Source organism: Ranitomeya imitator, chromosome 7, assembly GCF_032444005.1.
Source record: "Ranitomeya imitator isolate aRanImi1 chromosome 7, aRanImi1.pri, whole genome shotgun sequence".
NCBI lineage: Eukaryota > Metazoa > Chordata > Amphibia > Anura > Dendrobatidae > Ranitomeya > Ranitomeya imitator.
Window position 1 is genome coordinate 147,567,815 of NC_091288.1, and position 18,934 is coordinate 147,586,748.

Sequence of the window (18,934 nt, forward strand, 5' to 3'; positions counted from 1 at the left end):
GCCAGAATTTTACCAATGTTACCTCCTCTAGGACCAAGACATACTTGGTCTATCGCTTGAACTTTTAAACCTGATGGATCGCATTTATGATACAATCTGAAATGCCTTGGTAGCATTTTAAGGGTACTGATATCTTCGCATATGGCCGCTTTACCAATATCTCTTATGTGCTCCCTTGTCCTCACTCTCAATTCACGCGTTGTTAAGCCTATATAGATTTTATTGCACGGACAATGGGCATGGTATACTACTCCTTTTGACGTGCATGTTAGGGTCTTCCAAATCTTGTAGACTTTAGTTCCATTATGATTTTCAAATAAGGTACTTTTAAAATGGTTACTGCATGCCTTGCAGGAGTTACATGGGAAAAAGCCATTTAGTTCAGTTCTAGCTTTTTTTATAGGAATTTCAGAGTAGTGGCTATGGACCAAATAGTCTCCTAAGTTTCTAGATCTTCTAGGTGTCATTAGGGGATGGCTAGGTAGAATATTGTTCAGGATTGGGTCCGATAGTAAGACCCCCCAATGTTTTTGCATGATGGGTACCAATTCTGGCCATTGTTTGTTGTATTCGGTAATGAACCTTACCTGATTATTTTTCTCTGTCTTTTCTTTTTTCTTCTGAGTATATAGAAGGTCTTCTCTGGAATATCTTAATGCCTTTTTTAAACCTCTTTTCATTTGTCTGTTACTATACCCTCGATCTTTTAATCTTCGAGTGAGGTCATCTGCTTGATGTTTGAAGTCTTCTTCTGTAGTGCAGATCCTTTTGATTCTCATAAACTGTCCTGTAGGGATTCCATTTAGAGTCGACCTATGATGGGCAGAAGAGGCACATAAAAGGGTATTCGTAGCTGTAGGCTTTCTAAACACATCTGTAACAACCCTTCCATCCGGGAGAGCCTCTATTTTAAGATCTAAAAATTCTACCTTTCTACCGTAGTTATAGGTCAATTTAATGTTCAAGTCATTTTGGTTTAGTCTTTCCATCAACAGACGTAGGTTATCCAGAGAGTCCTCCCAGATAAATAGGACGACGTCTATATAACGACTCCACCCATGAATTGCCTCATTACCCAGAATACCATCCTCCTGGAAGATCTTGCGCTCCCAAAACCCCATAAAAAGATTTGCATAAGCGGGGGCACACTTGGCCCCCATGGCTGTTCCTTGCATTTGCATGTAAATATCTTTTTTGAAAATGAAAACATTATGTTCTAATATAAATTTCAGTAATGCCAGTAATAATTCAATTAAGGGTGGGTCTAGATTGCTTTCGTATAGATCGATTGGGTTCTGGTCTGGTGATGGTGGAGGCCAGGTCATCTGGCATAGCACCCCATCACTCTCCTTCTTGGTGAAATAGCCCTTACACAGCCTGGAGGTGTGTTTGGGGTCATTGTCCTGTTGAAAATAAATGATGGTCCAACTAAACGCAAACCGGATGGAATAGCATTCCGCTGCAAGATGCTGTGGTAGCCATGCTGGTTCAGTATGCCTTCAATTTTGTATAAATCCCCAACAGTGTCACCAGCAAAGCACCCCCACAGCATCACACCTCCTCCTCCATGCTTTACGGTGGGAACCAGGCATGTAGAGTCCATCCGTTCACCTTTTCTGCGTCGCACAAAGACACGGTGGTTGGAATCAAAGATCTCAAATTTGGACTCATCAGACCAAAGCACAGATTTCCACTGGTCTAATGTCCATTACTTTTGATCTTTAGCCCAAACAAGTCTCTTCTGTTTGTTGCCTGTCCTTAGCAGTGGTTTCCTAGCAGCTATTTTACCATGAAGGCCTGCTGCACAAAGTCTCCTGTTAACAGTTGTTGTAGAGATGTGTCAGCTGCTAGAACTCTGTGTGGCCCTGACCTGGTCTCTAATCTGAGCTGCTGTTAACCTGCGATTTCTGAGGCTGGTGACTCGGATAAACTTATCCTCAGAAGCAGAGATGGCTCTTGGTCTTCCTTTCCTGGGGCGGTCCTCTGTGTGGCCCTGACCTGGTCTCTAATCTGAGCTGCTGTTAACCTGTGATTTCTGAGGCTGGTGACTCAGATAAACTTATCCTCAGAAGCAGAGGTGGCTCTTGGTCTTCCTTTCCTGGGGCGGTCCTCATGTGAGTCAGTGAGGCACGATACTAGAGCATCAATACAGCAGCATCCGCCAGTGCGGTGCCATATGGGCAGCTAGTGCACTTTCTGGTCCCTAGTTAGGGCGGTTAGTGGCATATGCCAGAGCGGTGCTGTGTGCACCCAGTGCGCAAAATCTTTAGCGTTTAGTTTTTCCCTGGCATCACAGTTGCAACGCCGAGCGCTAGTGGGTCTAGAGGGACTCTAACCCTGTGTTCTTGGGGCAGAGTCCTGTGATCAAACACTAGCATTCACTCTTTGGTATTGTAGCCCTGTGATGCAACAGGGTTCGCCTCCTTACATACCGGATGAAGTTAACCCGTGTGTTCACATAATACTACGATATACTGTCCATCATTACTAAGCAACAGGTGTTATCTCTGCACGGTGGACCGTGGGCTGTGAGCACACCTTATATTCTCCTTAATATTGTTTGGTGCGTTCCGCCAGCCCTAACATTGTGTATTGCATTTATACATGCTTATTGGCAGTGTGTATACACATGTGTATGTGCAGTGTATGTGTATACATGTGAATGCACATTTTGTGTATATATACATGTGTAATGTGTGTATGTACATGTGTATGTATGTGGAATGTGTGTATTTATACATGTGTATGTGTAGTGTGTGAATACATATGAATGTGCAGTGTGTCTATATACATGTGTATGTATTCACAATGAGGTGCCCCAAATAATTATGCCCATCCACCTTAAGGGCAATGTACCACTATACTGTATTGCCAAGAAAAAGAGGAGGGGGGAGAGGGAAGGTTAGGAGCTTGACACGCCGAGACATGCATCTGTAAGCCATTGCAAAAGAATGTAGCTGGTGGGTGCCGTACCAGCTGGTGATTTCAGCTGAAGTAGAAGAAAGGAAAGAGAATATCCAGCACGTCCATCCATTGTAATGCATGTCTTATATTGGATTGTTTATATCCCCTATCAAGTAACCTATTAGAAATAAGACAACTTTCCTTGTGGAAATTTTCCTCACTAGAGCAAATTCTTCTCGCTCTCGTGAGCTCACCCCTAGGAATGGCATGAATGGTATGTCGAGGGTGTGCGCTTGAAGACATCAGGATTGTGTTTCCAGAATTGTCTTTTCTATAAAGAGAAGTATTAACCCTATGTGTTGTATTGCTGCCTGTAAGGAGCACATCCAAGAATGAAACCTTGTCCGATGGAATGCCGCTGGTGAAACGCAGGTTACACTTGTTGTTATTTAAATAGAGCATGAAATCAGAAAACTTAGTCACATCCCCTTGCAAAATTAGCAGAATATCATCCACAAATCTCAATCTTGAGATTTGTGGATGATATTCTGCTAATTTGGCAAGGGGATGTGACTAAGTTTTCTGATTTCATGCTCTATTTAAATAACACTTGATAGGGGGTATAAACAATCCAATATAAGACATGCATTCAGATATGTTTCCAAAATTCCACGTGCTGATTTATTGTATTCTGAAAATGAAAACGCAAGTGCCGCTCCTGAAACGCAGATTACTTTTTCTACCGCTTATAGCAGTCAGTACAATAAAATTAAACAGATCATTCTTAAATATCTCCCTGTTGTCAATCAGGACAAATCTTTATGCACAATTCTTCAGAATGGATGCAGAGTAGTGGCTAGGAGAGGTTGCACACTGGGGAATATTTTGTCTCCCAGTATGGTGCGCCAGAAAAAAACTCCCACATCATGGCTATCAATAAAAGGTTTTTTCAAATGTTCTGGTAACAGATGTAATGTCTGCCAATTTGCAGACAACAAAAGAACTACTTTTTTCTCGAATCACAATGTTACTTAGAATATAAAATCATTTATTAATTGTGATTCTGACCACGTCATATACTGCATAAAATGTAAGGATTGCAACATTTGCTATATAGGTTACACCGCAAGGAAAATCAAAAAAATAATTTCAGAACACATAGCTAATATAAATAACAATAATTTAGGTTATTCTGGGGCTACGAAACATTTTATTTCTGTACATAAAGGAGACCTATCAGATTTTTAATTTTTTGGCATAGAAAGGGTTAGTCAGTCACCTAGAGGTGGAGATTGGAAGAAACAATTAGCACTGCGGGAAGCCTTTTGGATTCTGACTTTAGACACTAAACATCCACACGGTATGAATTACAGAAATGATCTTTTTTACATATATTGAACTAACAGATAGAGTTTGCGGCAATTTAAAGTATATATTCATGCAATTTCAATGTATTTGAAATAAGAAAAAAAAGTCTTGTTATGTGTGTTTAGCTGCAGCCTTTTTCAATGTAATTGATTGCTATGTCTGTGATTGGTTCCTTGCTATATATAAACCTGTTCATCTATATGGTATTAGTTCCTATGACTAAGGGCGCCGTGGTGCGCCAGAAACGCGTCAGGCAGAGTGGGTCTCTCTCTCTCTTTTTTAATATTGTTTTTTAAAATGCTCTAATAAATTTTGGATATTTTACTTACACTGGATGGACGTGCTGGATATTCCCTTTTCCTTTCTTATACTGTATAGCATCTCACTAGACCGGTGACCAAACATAAATAAAGAATGATCTCCAAAGTAGTACATAAAATTAAATTAATTCCTTATTAATAAACATTAAAAACCAAAATATACATCAAAGAAGGGTCCTGGATCCTATGAAGAGGGACTTAACTGACATAGGATATTCACAATAAAATAGACATTTCTTAATGGTTGAAAGTAGGGTGCTGCCTCTGATGATTCACCTTAGTGGAGTGTGAATTAGTTCCCCCAATGTGGGAATCAATGCCAATCCTTTCAAAAATAAGGTACAGTATATATATGATAAAAGAACAACTATTAGCACATTCCTGTGCAAAACTACGTTTGTCCCTATGTGTCTGTGTGTGCTATCTACTATATAATTGTCTAAGGGTCACTTCCGTCTTTCTGTCTTTCTGTCTTTCCTTCTTTCTGTTGCGGATATTCATTGGTCGTGGCCTCTGACTGTCATGGAAATCCAAGTCGCTGATTGGTCGCGGCAAAACAGCCACGGCCAATCAGCGACGGGCACAGTCCCGAAGAAAATGGCCGCTCCTTACTTCCCACAGTCAGTGCCCAGCGCCCGCATACTCCCCTTCTGTCACCGCTCACACAGGGTTCATGCCGGTGGTAACGGACCGCATTATGCCGCGGGTAACACACTCCGTAACCGCTGCTATTAACCCTGTGTGTCCTCAACTTTTTACTATTGATGCTGCGTTTGCGGCATCAATAGTAAAAAGATCTGATGTTAAAAATAATAAAAAAACAAAAAACCTGCTATTCTCACCTTCCGTTGTTCGACGATGCGCTCGCGCCTGCCGCCATCTTCCGTTCCCGGCGATGCATTGCGAAATTACCCAGAAGACTTAGTGGTCTTGCGAGACCGCTAAGTCATCTGGGTAATTTCGCAATGCAGCCTGGGAACGGAAGATGGCGGCAGCTGAGCGCGTATCGCCGGAGCTTCAGTGGATCCCAGGGGTGAGTATATAACTATTTTTTATTTTAATTATTTTTTAACAGGGATATGGTGCCCACACTGCTGTATACTACGTGGGCTGTGTTAGATACCGCGTGGCTGCTATATACTATATAGGCAGTGTTATATACTATGTGGGCTGTGTTATGCACTGCGTGGGCTGTGCTATATATTATGTGGCCACTGTTACATACTGCGTGGGCAGTGTTATATACTACGTGGCTGTTATATACTGCGTGGGCAGTGTTATATACTACGTGGCTGCTATATACTGCGTGGGCAGTGTTATATACTATGTGGCTGCTATATACTGCATGGGCTGTGCTATATATTAATTGGCCAATGTTATATACTGCGTGGCCTGTGTTATATACTGCGTGGCTGCTATATACTGCGTGGGCTGTGTAATATAGTACGTGGCTGTGTTATATACTGCGTGGCCACTGTTATATATTGCGTGACCTGTATTAACGCATCGGGTATTCTACAATATGTGTGTATATAGCAGCCACATAGTATATAGCACAGGCCACGTAGTATTTGTCTGCTACATACTACATGGTTCCTATATACTACGTGGCCTGTGCTATATACTATGTGGCTGCTATATACATACATAAATACATATTCTAGAATACCTGATGCATTAGAATCGGGCCACCATCTAGTATCATATAATGATCTTACTCAACGAGATCCCAGAAGAAGCATTGGGAAATGCCGGTCGGGGCAGAGGGACGCCGAGGAATCCCACGTGGCTGTACATCAGGTACATATTACCTCCTGATCTTCACCATCCTTGAGAAAGATCATTATATGATATAGTGCACACATACATAGGGACAAACTTAGTTTTACCCAGGAATGCAGGAATGTACTAATAGTTGTTCTTTTTTTCATATATATATTGATTCCCACATTGGGGGAACTAATTCACATTCCACTAAGGTGAATCATCAGAGGCAGCACCTTACTTTCAACCATTAAGAAGTGTCTATTTTATTGTGAATATCCTATGGCAGTTAAGTCCCTCTTCATTGGATCCAGGACCCTTCTTTGATGTATATTTTGTTTTTTAATGTTTATTAATAAAGAATCATTTTAATTTTATGTACTACTTTGGAGATCATTATTTATGTTTGGTCACCGGTCTAGTGAGATGTTATACATGTGTATGTGCAGCATATGTACATATGCTTGTGTATGTGTAGTGTGTGTCTATACACGTTCATGTATGTGCAGCGTGTCTGCATACATGTGTTTATGCAGTGTGTATATACTGTACATAGGTATGGGACCTCGACATGAGTAGATATAGGTAAGGCAAAATTAGAAAAAAAGACAAGGAAGAATGTCTCCTTTTGTCATTGTCATAAATGTCATTGTAATAATAGCAATTAACATTGCAGCATCAATCAGGCATGAAGAGAATAATCAGATTTGCATTTTCTTTCTCTTCTATAAACCTTTTATTTAACCTTTCTTTATAACATCTATGATGGGGCTTGTACATCAATAATGTAACGTGAACCATGGCGAAGGCTCTATCAGAGGTTATGCTTTTTTTACTGATTTCAGAGCGTTCCTGCAGTAAATAACAATCCTGGTTGGTTATACACATCTGAGCATTAGGAATGCAATGAACTCTTAACATCAACAGGGCAAGTGGATCCATTTTGCTCAGACTATCTTCTAGCTGATATTTTAGCTGTCATATTTTATTGAGAATTTACGGGAGCAGTAAAGACAGCAACAGCTTGGTAAATCCATCAGTGCCATCAGTGAATAATACAAGGATGAAATTATTAGTTTCATTGCGTCTTTTAGGCTCACTAAAATGTACCAGGGAGTTGTGAAGCTTTAACATGAAGCTAACAGGTGCAACACTTGGTTCTTAAAATGCCATAAACTACATGGGAAAGACCTTACTTTGCACATTATGTGAGCCACAGATGGTAAACAGAGGAGTAAACCTATTTCTTTGCTCTCCGCATTTGGACTTGTGGAGTTATTTCTGCCTTGTCTGCATAGATTGTATGAAATGTTCCATAAACTCGTACCGTAGCAAACAGGAGCACTGACAATTTTGAATTTGTCATGCTTTGTTTTTTTATGGTTATATATGAAATTGTTTGTATTTTCTCAAAGTTAATTCCATTTATACTGATTCATCATAACTAACCTATTTTGTGTCTTGTTTTTTTTTATTGTCGACTGTAATGTACAGATGTAGCCACCCTTAACATCTCCTAAATTGCATTAAGTTTAGTGTTGAGCCACCTCCCTAGTGTTCGGGTTCGGTTCGGTTCGTCGAACAGGGACGTAGAACCCCAATGAAACCAATGGCTGGCAAACACAAACACATACAAACACATAGAAAACACATAGAAAACACCTTAAAAGGTGTCCAAAAGCTGACAAACTGCTCAGAAGACGCAACAAACACATGGAAAAGTCACAACTACATATAGTCATGTGAAAAGAAAAGAGTTGGAGGAGTAAAAGGTGGAGGAGACACAGATATAGGCATGTCATGCCCTTCTAAAATCAAGAAAGGCTGGAGTAAAAATCTAAACTCACTATACCAACATCCAGACGTCTTGACAAACAAAATAAAATAAATATCTTTAGGTAGAATGGTGGTGGGTCCATTCTGAACACTTTCCTTAGAAGACGCAGTGGTACCCCCGTTGGGAGTTGTGCCAAAAAATGAACCCAATACATTTAGACTAATCCACCATTTGTCATATCCAAGGGGCAGGTCAGTAAACGACAACATCGACGCAGAACCAAGTACAGTAGTATGTACTGTACCTCCTTTGACGAGGCAATCAGGCGGGTCAAGAAGTTGGTAAGAGGCACCCTAATGGCCAAAACCGACATTGAGGGGGCGTTCCGGTTACTACCTGTGCCTTCGAATAGTGTCCTCCCATTGAGCTGCTTCTGTGAAGGAGCATACTACATAGATCGGTTTGCTCATGGGGTGCTCCATTTCCTGTTCACTATTTGAGGCGTGTAGTTGCTTCCTCGAATGTGTCGTCATGGACGTTTGTAAGGCGGCACATATTATCCATTACCTCCACGACTTCTTATGCCTGGGCCCAAAAGATTCATCACAGTGTGAAAACACGCGATAGTCCACCTGTGATAAGGAGAGAGCTGGAGGGAGAGTGCACACCCTAGAGCCGAGGGGTTAGATTGAGAAAGGAAGAAGGCGGTGTAGCTTGCTTCATGGGTGGGGTACTCTGCTGAGTAGCAGAAATTGCTACTAGGCCCAAAAGGATTTCCTGGGCCAGATGCCGTTAAAAAATAGTACTTAGGTAAACAGGCGGTGTAGCTTGCTTCATGGGTGGGGTACTCTGCTGAGTAGCAGAAACTGCTACTAGGCCCAAAAGGATTTCCTGGGCCAGATGCCGTTAAAAAATAGTACTTAGGTAAACAGGCGGTGTAGCTTGCTTCATGGGTGGGGTACGCTGCTGAGTAGCAGAAATTGCTACTAGGCCCAAAAGGATTTCCTGGGCCAGATGCCATTAAAAAATAGTACTTAGGTACACAGACGGTGTAGCTTGATTCATGGGTGGGGTACGCTGCTGAGTAGCAGAAATTGCTACTAGGCCGAAAATGATTTCCTGGGCCACATGCCGTTAAAAAATAGTTCTTAGGTAAACAGGCGGTGTAGCTTGCTTCATGGGTGGGGTACGCTGCTGCGTTGCACTAAATTCTACTAGGCCCAAAAGTGTTTCCTGTGCTAGATGCCGTTACAAAATAGTAGTTAGGTAAACAGGTGGTGTAGCTTGCTTCATGGATGGGGTACGCTGCTGAGTTGCACCAAATTCTACTATGCCCAAAAGGATTTTCTGGGCTAGATGCCATTAAAAAATAGTACTTAGGTAAACAGGCGGTGTAGCTTGCTTCATGGGTGGGGTACGCTGCTGAGTTGCACCAAATTCTACTAGGCCCAAAAGGATTTCCTGGGCTAAATCCCATTTAAAAATAGTACTTACGTAAACAGGCGGTGTGGCTTGCTTCATGGGTGGGGTACGCTGCTGAGTAGCACCAAATTCTACTAGGCCCAAAAGGATTTCCTGGGCTAGATGCCATTACAAAATAGTAGTTAGGTAAAGAGGCGGTGCAGCTTGCTTCATGGGTGGGGTACGCTGCTGAGTAGCACTAAATTCTTCTAGGCCCAAATGGATTTCCTGGGCCAGATGCCGTTAAAAATAGTACTTAGGTAAACAGGCAGTGGGTGGCTGGGCCACTCTGCTGATTAGCAGACACTGAAGCTTTGGAGCAGACCTCTGAATCCCAGGCCATAGTATGAGTAAACAACTCTGCAGATGACCCCACTCACCTAGAATTGATGATGGCAACATCACGTAAAACTCAGCAAGGGGACTAAATAAAGAGTTTCCATTTTTTCCAAAAAAGCGGCCACAGACACCACTTAAGTGGCATCAATTTCGTCAGAGTTTTTTAAAACAGTTTTTGAGGTGATTTTCAAAAATCATCAAGCTTTTAGTCTCCCTAAGATGACACAGGGGTAGAAAAGTCCTTGCGGATCCAGGATTTGTTCATCTTGATGAACGTTAGTCTGTCTACATTGTCACTGGACAGCTGCGTGCGCTTATCTTTCAGCACACCACCAGCAGCGCTGAACACACGTTCAGAGAGAACGCTGGCTGCGGTGCACGACAAGATCTCCAAGGCGTGAGTGGCAAGCTCAGGCCATTTTTCAAGATTGGAAGCCCAAAATGAGCAAGGATCCAGTTCCACAGTCATGGCATCAATGTTAACTTGGAGATAATCTTGTACCATCCTCTCTACGCGTTGGCTGTGCGTCAGACTTCTTGTCTCCTGTGGCCTTGCAAAGGATGGTCCAAAAAAATCTTGAAACGATTGGAAAAAATTGCTGTTACCACCAGATATGATGTTACTGTTACGGTTTGAGTGATTACTCGATAGTCCCACTGTTGGCAAGTTAGCACTCAGAGATTCTCTTCGTGCACCACTGCTGTTTTGTGGAAAAGCAGATGTTAGATTCTGTAACAGTCTCTGCTGATACTCCTGCATCCGTGAATCCCTTTCTATGGCAGGAAATATTTCGCCAAATTTACTTTTGTACCGGGGATCTAAGAGTGTGGCAACCCAGTAGTCGGCATTACTTCGGATTCTGACAATCCGAGGGTCATGTTGCAGGTAGTACAGCAAGAAGGCACTCATGTGTCTTGCGCATCCAGGAGGACCAAGTCCTTGTTGTATTGGTGGTAGCGAGGTGAGAATCATGCTTCCTTCGTCTGCCCTCTCTCCCCAACCTCGCACAACAGAAATTTGATCAAGGTCTCCCTCATCTGATGAGTCTTCCATGCCCAGCACCAGTTCGTCCCCCCACTTCTTCCTCACCTCCTGCACCTTCCTCAACAGTTTGGCTGCTACCATGCGCCCTCGGTAATCCCTCTCCCCCAGCCTCCAATGCCAGCCGCCTTGGTGCTGCCAACCTTCTTGACCTTGGAGATATGATCCCTTCCGCATATGACTCCTTCTGTTCCTCCTCCTCCTTCTCTTGTTCCACCACCTGACTCCGAACACTGTGTAAGGTGTGCTCCAGCATGTAAATCACTGGAATGGTCATGCTGATAATGGCATTATCAGCACTAAACATCTTTGTTGCTTTTTCAAAACTGTGCAGAAGGGTGCATAAGTCCCTGATCTGAGACCACTCCTGCAGCGTGATTTGCCCCACCTCTTGATCTCGTTGGCCCAGGCTGTACGTCATAACGTATTGCACCAGGGCTCGTCGGTGCTGCCACAGTCGCTGCAACATGTGCAGAGTTGATTTCCACCGTGTGGGCACATTGCATTTTAGCCGGTGAACTGGCAAGCCCAACGACTTCTGTAGAGATGCAAGTCGTCGAGCTGTGGGATGCGAATGGCGGAAGTGTTTTGTTGTATTGTTTTTAATTGTTTTTACTGTTGTGTTACCCATTAAAGTTGTTCCTTTTTGATACGTATCAGGTGGTGTGCGAACATTTGTGTACTGGCTTCTTTCCTTTTTTCTTTGCGAATGGCGGAAGTGAGCACACAGCAACCGTGCCCTCTGCAGAAGCCCATCTAGTCCGGGATAAAAATTGCTGGACAACCAGGTTCAAAACGTGAGCCATACAAGGCACGTGTGTGACATTGCCCCAGCGAAGGGCCGCACCCAGGTTTGCAGCATTGTCGCACACAGCCTTCCCTGGCTGCAGGTTGAGTGGAGACAACCATTGATGGAACTTGGTCTCCAGAGCTGACCACAACTCCTCAGCTGTGTGACTCACATTTCCCAGACATTTTAATGTAAACACTGCCAGATGCCGTTGAGCCCTGGGGACAGCATAGTGAGGAGGTGTGCAGGATTCCTTCTGCCCAGTTGCAACACGGGTCGCATTACCAGACAGGCTTTGGGTGCAGGTGGAGGACCGAGAGGAGGTTGAGGAGGAAGAAGCAGTGGAGGAACTTCTAGATAAAGAGGATCGACAAGCAACTCGTTGGGACGGCAACACTCGGACAGCAGCCCCTTCTCCTGATGTCGCCGTAGTTACCCAGTGCCCATTCACCGACATGTAACGCCCCTGTCCATGTCTACTTGTCCAAGTGTCTGTGATGAAATGCACCCTGTCACACAAAGAGTTTCTAAAGGAAGCGGTGATGGTGTGTGCAACATGCTGGTGTAGCGCAGGCACAGCTTTCTTTGAGAAGTAGTGGCGACTGGGCATTTGGTACTGGGGCACTGCGACGGACATAAGGTCTCGAAAATCCTCTATGTCCTCGTCTGGATTCACAGAAGCTCTGGAGCAGACCTCTGATTTCCAGGCTATAGTATGCGTAAACAGCTCTACAGACTCAACTATGTATGTTACCCCATGCTCAGACGGACAGCTGGAGACTTGGGAGCTGTGAGGAAGCAAGTGCAATTGGGGTGACAACTCTGAGGACTGGAGTAGTTGTGATGTTGAAGTTGACATGGAGGAGAGCCCACTTGAACGAGCACTTGATATCTGTTCAAGCACCTGCTGTTTTTGTGCCTCATCTGGAATTTTTGGCGATGCTTGTAGCGATGGTCGTAAGAAAGGGATCATATCAGATTGTGCATGAAAAGAAGTAGACATCTTACTTTGGCTGGAAGATGGTCTTTCTTCTGCAGATGTTACTGTTGCTTGACCACCTACCCCACGCACACAAACTTTTTTTTCCCTTTCCATCACGCCTATTCCCCTTTCCATCAGCAGCAGGCCTTTTGCCACTCATTTCAGTGCTTAACTAATTGGCAACTCTGTATCTGTAGTTGTTGGCACATCAACCGATGGATGAAAACCGAGCACAACTGAGTGGCCAAACTGTGGTACTAGGCCCAAAACTAATAACTGGATTAGATGCAGTGAAAATTGAGATACACAGGCGGTATAGTTTGTTTCACAGGCAGGCTACTCTGCTGACGTGCAGACACTGCTCCTAGGCCCTAAACTATCAACTGGATTAGATGCAGTGAAAATTGAGATACACAGGCGGTGTAGTTAGTTTCACAGGCGGGCTACTCTGCTGACGTGCAGGCACTGCTCCTAGGCCCTAAACTATCAACTGGATTAGATGCAGTGAAAATTGAGATACACAGGTGGTGTAGTTAGTTTCACAGGTGGGCTACTCTGCTGACGTGCAGACACTGCTCCTAGGCCCTAAACTATCAACTGGATTAGATGCAGTGAAAATTGAGATACACAGGCGATAGTTTGTTTCACAGGCGGGCTACTCTGCTGACTTGCAGACACTGCTCCTAGGCCCTAAACTATCAACTGGATTAGATGCAGTGAAAATTGAGATACACAGGTGGTATAGTTTGTTTCACAGGCAGGCTACTCTGTTGAAATGCAGACACTGCTCCTAGGCCCTAAACTTTCAACCGGATTAGATGTAGGGAAAATTGAGATACACAGGCGGTATGTCATGATCTGTTCCAGGGTTTATTGGTGTCTGCCCTTTTTTGGACAGATCATGTCAAGGGTTAACTTTGCTCTGCCTCATTCTGGGTTCGGGTTTGCTATTTAGCTCCCATGAATCTTGTTGGCAGTGTCAGTTATATTTCTGTCTTCGGCTTGTGAACCTGACTCTGGAAACTCTTGGTTTGCCCTGCTGTTAACCCTGACTTGTCCTGTGTCTGTAATCCCCCTCTGTCTGCCCTTTCCCTGAGTATGTCTGTTCTGATTGATTCTCTGATGCTGATATCCTGGCTTGGTTATTGACTGTCTTGATTTGTCCCTATTGTACCGTATTTTGCTCACCCTGGTGTACTGATCTCCTGCTATGTCCTGACTATCCTTTCTGATTAATACTTTCTGTACTGACGTGTTATCTTGTGTCCTGACTCGGCCTTTTCTGACTACTCTTTTGCCACTAGGTGGCATCTGTTCAGCTGCTCAGTGTGTGCAGTCTCACACCCCTATTAAACTCCCCCTGTTTTAGTTGCACTGTATTGCACTGCAGCTTCATGACACGGTATAGTTTGTTTCACAGGCGGGCTACTCTGTTGACGTGCAGACACTGCTCGTAGCCCTAAACTATCAACTGGATTAGATGCAGTGAAAATTGAGATACACAGTCTATAGTTTGTCTCACAGTTGGGCTACGCTGCTGACGTGCAGACACTGCTCCTAGGCCCTAAACTATCAACCGGATTAGATGCAGTGAAATTTGAGATACACAGGCGGTGTAGCTAGCTTCACAGGCGGGCTACTCAGATGACAATCAGACAATGCTACTAGCCCAAAAGGATTTGCTGAGCTAGATTACACCAAATGCTGTGACAAACACTTGCACAGCACTGGCACAGACCTGCCTGGCAATCAGTGCTATGAACTGCTGTAACCTACCCTGAAAGGGGCTGATATTACAACTCGTCCCGACTCCTCCCGACTCCCTAAACCTATCTCTCTGACAATTCGCTCCAAAAACAACACTATTAGTCTGTATAGCACCCACAGCAGCAGCGGTGCCATCTAACACTAAGCTGCAGCAGTGAGGAAATGGTGGCAACGGGGCAAATGGCTGGTTCTTATAGGGCAAGGACATGTGACATACACAGCCAATGACACATGCCCTTGCTTGTGGGCATCACATGCACATTGCTGTGTGTGCGCACTGGTGATAGGCTGAGAGACTGCACCGCCCCACTGTAAATGCGGGAAAGAAAAAAAAAATGGAGATCGGCGTTATTTCAGAACAGATCTATCCCTCGCCCCCCCCCCCCGCCCACTATACACTGAAACAGTCTATTAACAATGATAAACAGTTTTAATGTGCAAATCAAGCAAGGCTTTTGCTGAATGAACAGTTATCGAACAAAAACTCGAACAGCCGAATTTTAAGCAAATTGTTCGGGTTCGTCAAACGACTCGAACACCGCCCAAAACAGCTCGAATTTGAAATTGGGGAACAGTTTGACTCGAACACCGCTCATTTCTAATTAAGTTAAATTCAACTTTTCCTGATACCAATTCAATACAATTTGGTGGCATTAATTTAGGGGTGTAGGATGGCCGCAGATGGCATTTATCAGCAGTATCCTTCACAGCCATCAGTTAGATTTACAATAAATTCTAGCAGGGATTTATTTCCAAGACTAATTATATTTCAACTTCCTTTTTAGATTGTCCCTAAATGAACCATTAAAGAACCCTATGAAGAATATTAAGAGATGAGACTGTAAACTTTCTATGCACAAAAAAGTCAGCTCACCAATAATAAATCATTCTCTTATTCCAACAGCAGATGGTAATGGAGTGAATCGGGTGTACATCCAGCACCAGGAGTAAAAGATAAAGGGGTAGTTTGGTCATACAAGAACCTATGGCAAATAAAGGACCATGAAAATTTACTTGCTGTTAAGGTTCCTGCTTGTTCCAGAGCTGTAACATAGAAGCTCCTCTATTCCTGTTACTGTCCATAAAAGTCTCAAAATACAGAGGTTCCCGGCCTCTGCTTTGTAGCTTGTCTCTCAGGGTGAGCCTTACATTAACGGGTCAGCAAAGGTGAATGATGATGTCATTAGGGGTGTGGCCTTTATTTTGCAGGGGAGAGCATGAATGAGATAATCAGATGCTGTGAGCCAGGAGGGATGATGAATGCAAAGAACAAGAGAGCAGGCTGCTGAGAAGGAGGGTGGGCAGGGTGAAGCTGGGTGTGGAGGAGAAGAGAGCAGGCTGATGAGAAAGAGGGTGGGTGTGGAGAGGCTGGGTGTGGAGGAGAAGAGAGCAGGCTGATGGGAAAGAGGGTGGGCGTGGAGAGGCTGGGTGTGGAGGAGAAGAGAGCAGGCTGATGGGAAAGAGGGTGGGCATGGGGAGGCTGGCTGTGGATGAAAATAGAGCAGACTGATGAGAAAGAGGGTGGGCATGGGGAGGCTGGGTGTGGAAAAAAAGAGAGCATGCTGATGTTAAAAAGGGTGGGCGTGGAGAGGCTGGGTGTGGAGGAGAAGACAGCAGGCTGCTGAGAAGGAGGAGGGATGATGGATGCAGAGGAGAAGAGAGCAGGCTGCTGACAAGGAGGGTGGGCAGGGTGAAGCTGGGTGTGGAGGAGAAAAGAGCAGGCTGCTGAGAAGGAGGAATGATGATGGATGCAGAGGAGAACAGAGCAGGCTGCTGAGAAGGAAAGGGGAGGCTAGATGCAGATGAAGTCAGAACGGGCTGCTGGAGTGGAGGTGGGGAGAAGTGGAAAAGAGGAGAAGGGTTACTGGAAACTGCTGACACCCTAACAGAGAGCTGTAATGTAGAGAGGTAGTAGAGAAGGGTGACAGCAAGCAGGCCTGTCAGTTTTTGTATGTTGAGCCAGTTTGGCAGTAGAAAGAACAAAGTCTATGAGTAGAGTGGGCAGGTCAGAGATCACAGATAACTAGACACAGTGGGCCGGCAGTAAGGTTGGAGATTTGTGTAATGTAATGTATCATGGTAAATGTAGTCTGCATGTCTGAGGGAGAGCAGGAAGGAAGTCCAGAACATAATACAATAGTAAACTGTGCAAATAAATGCAGGAGGGTGAATGAGAACTCAAAATGTAAAATTAAGGTAGCAAGTGGGCTTGCTTTCCTTAATATAGGAACAAAAAATATTTTTCTTGTGCCCAGAAAGCCCGTTTAAAGTTTTAAAACCTTTTTTAATACCCTGGAGAGAGGGTTACAGGAGACCAGATTCTCCTAAACCGGTGTTGTGGACTAACGGTGCTGCCGCTATCAGGCCTGGACATAGATAGAAGATATATTGCAATTCTGAAAATAAGCCCTTGTAGAACTCTGATTGGATGCCACTTGGGCTCATTTCCTTATTTTTCTCTTTTTATTTCTGTAATTTCAGAAAATTCTTAGTATTTTAGCCCTCAGCAAGCAAGTATTGTCTTTTTTTATAATGCTGGTGTCTTATGTGGCAGATGAGCTGTTTGGCCCCAACCAGAAAACAACAATAAAACATCGCTCACATGAGCGTATAACTCGAACGTGTACTATCCGATGTTTCATTGGATAACACAGGCCCAATGCTATACTTTGGGGCAGTGTAGATCTGCAATTTTATTTTCTCATGTCAATTCTTCATGCCAGCATGTGCACCCATTCAAGTCTATGTGCGCAAGTAAAACATTGGACTACACTTGGACATAGTCTGAGTTCAGTCCAATTTACACAAACCCAAACAATGGAGAGGATGAAGAAGTTAAGTTCTCCATCTTCTCGGCACCTGTGCTGCGAATGTCTCATGCGACACAATAAACTGACACTGAGCCGAGTGTCATTAGCATAATCTGCCTGATTCTCTCACGTGAGAAAATATAAGCTTGCGTGACCCTAGCCTAAAGGTACCTTCACACTGAACGATATCGCTAGCGATCCGTGACGTTGCAGCGTCCTGGCTAGCGATATCATTGAGTTTGACAGGCAGTAGCGATCAGGATCCTGCTGTGCCATCGTTGGTCGGAGCAGAAAGTCCAGAACTTTATTTTGTCGCTGGACTCCCGCAGACATCGCTGAATCAGCGTGTGTGACGCCGATTCAGCGATGTCTTCACTGGTAACCAGGGTGAACATCGGGTTACTAAGCGCGGCCCTGCACTTAGTAACCTGATGTTTACCCTGGTTACCAGGGGACTTTGCATCGTTGGTCGCTGGAGAGCTGTCTGTGTGACAGCTCTCCAGCGACCACACAGCGACGCTGCAGCGATCGGGATCGTTGTCTAGATTGCTCCAGCATCGCTAAATGTGACGGTACCTTTAGAAACATCTGCATGTCAAATGTACTGATAAAATTCAGTGATCACTACAATAAATTCTTAGTGTGGATACTTATCAGCTCTCATTGATATAGCTCCTAATGTTAATATAATTTTTTTTTGCAGAAAACACCACAGCAACAACAAAATCAGAAGACAGTCATTACGCACGGACAGATTATGCAGGTAAATGTCATTCTACTTTCATTCTGCAGTGTATTATTATATATCAGTTATTTTATTGGATATCTTATGCAGAGAAAAAAATATTGAATAAGAAAGGTGTAGTGATGAACAAACATTCTCGGGTAATATTTTTGAGTCCCTGTGACTGCACGTTTTGCGGTTGTAGACAGCGGCAACACACTCGAGAATTGCCTAACAAACAGGTAATCCCCGCATGTGTTTCGTCCATATAGCAGCCGCAGGAACTCAAACATATTATCCGAGCATGCAAAAGATACTTGGATACCACCCGAGCATGGTTGGTTAACACACTATCTGAGCACGTTCACGCCTCACTAGAAAGGACATAATGTTCGGTACTAAAATGAAAGAAATCTCAGACATATTGAAGAAAAACATGATTAAAGCTCTATTTATTTCCTGGTCTGAGTCTTTTGTAAATCAGGGGAGTGAATTCCAGAGAAAATGTTGATTAATGACGATGTTAAAATATTTTTTTTTTTTAGTTTTCCAAAGGGTCATCTAGCGTAAGATGCATTTGCTGGTTTCCAGATCATAAAAGGTTATGTGTTACATGGGGAGCAATCAGGAATAATGACAGCTGCACCGTGCTGTAAAATCACAGTGTTGATTATAAGAGCATATTCAGAGAGCCGTTGTTGTTTTCTTGTTAGTGAATGTCAATAATTTCTGTGCCATAATGATAGACTGCTGACCCCACAAGCTGCAAAAAGTAACCGGATGATGAATTGTTCTACAGGAAAGAGCCCACATATACATTCTGTGCTTTATATAAACTCTTCTTCATAACATTAGAAATAAAGGAGATCATCACGGCATGAGAGCA

General features: G+C 43.7%; 1 protein-coding gene across 2 annotated transcripts in view; it reads left to right on the forward strand.

The window, feature by feature from the left end:
- Window positions 1-18,934, forward strand: part of TMEFF2 (transmembrane protein with EGF like and two follistatin like domains 2) — a 1,231,017-nt gene that overhangs the window by 921,971 nt on the left and 290,112 nt on the right. For both annotated transcript variants that reach the window (XM_069733894.1, XM_069733895.1), the window contains exon 7: window positions 18,028-18,087. In XM_069733894.1, coding sequence (XP_069589995.1) covers window positions 18,028-18,087 — 60 coding nt within the window. The remainder of the gene's footprint in view (window positions 1-18,027; window positions 18,088-18,934) is intronic.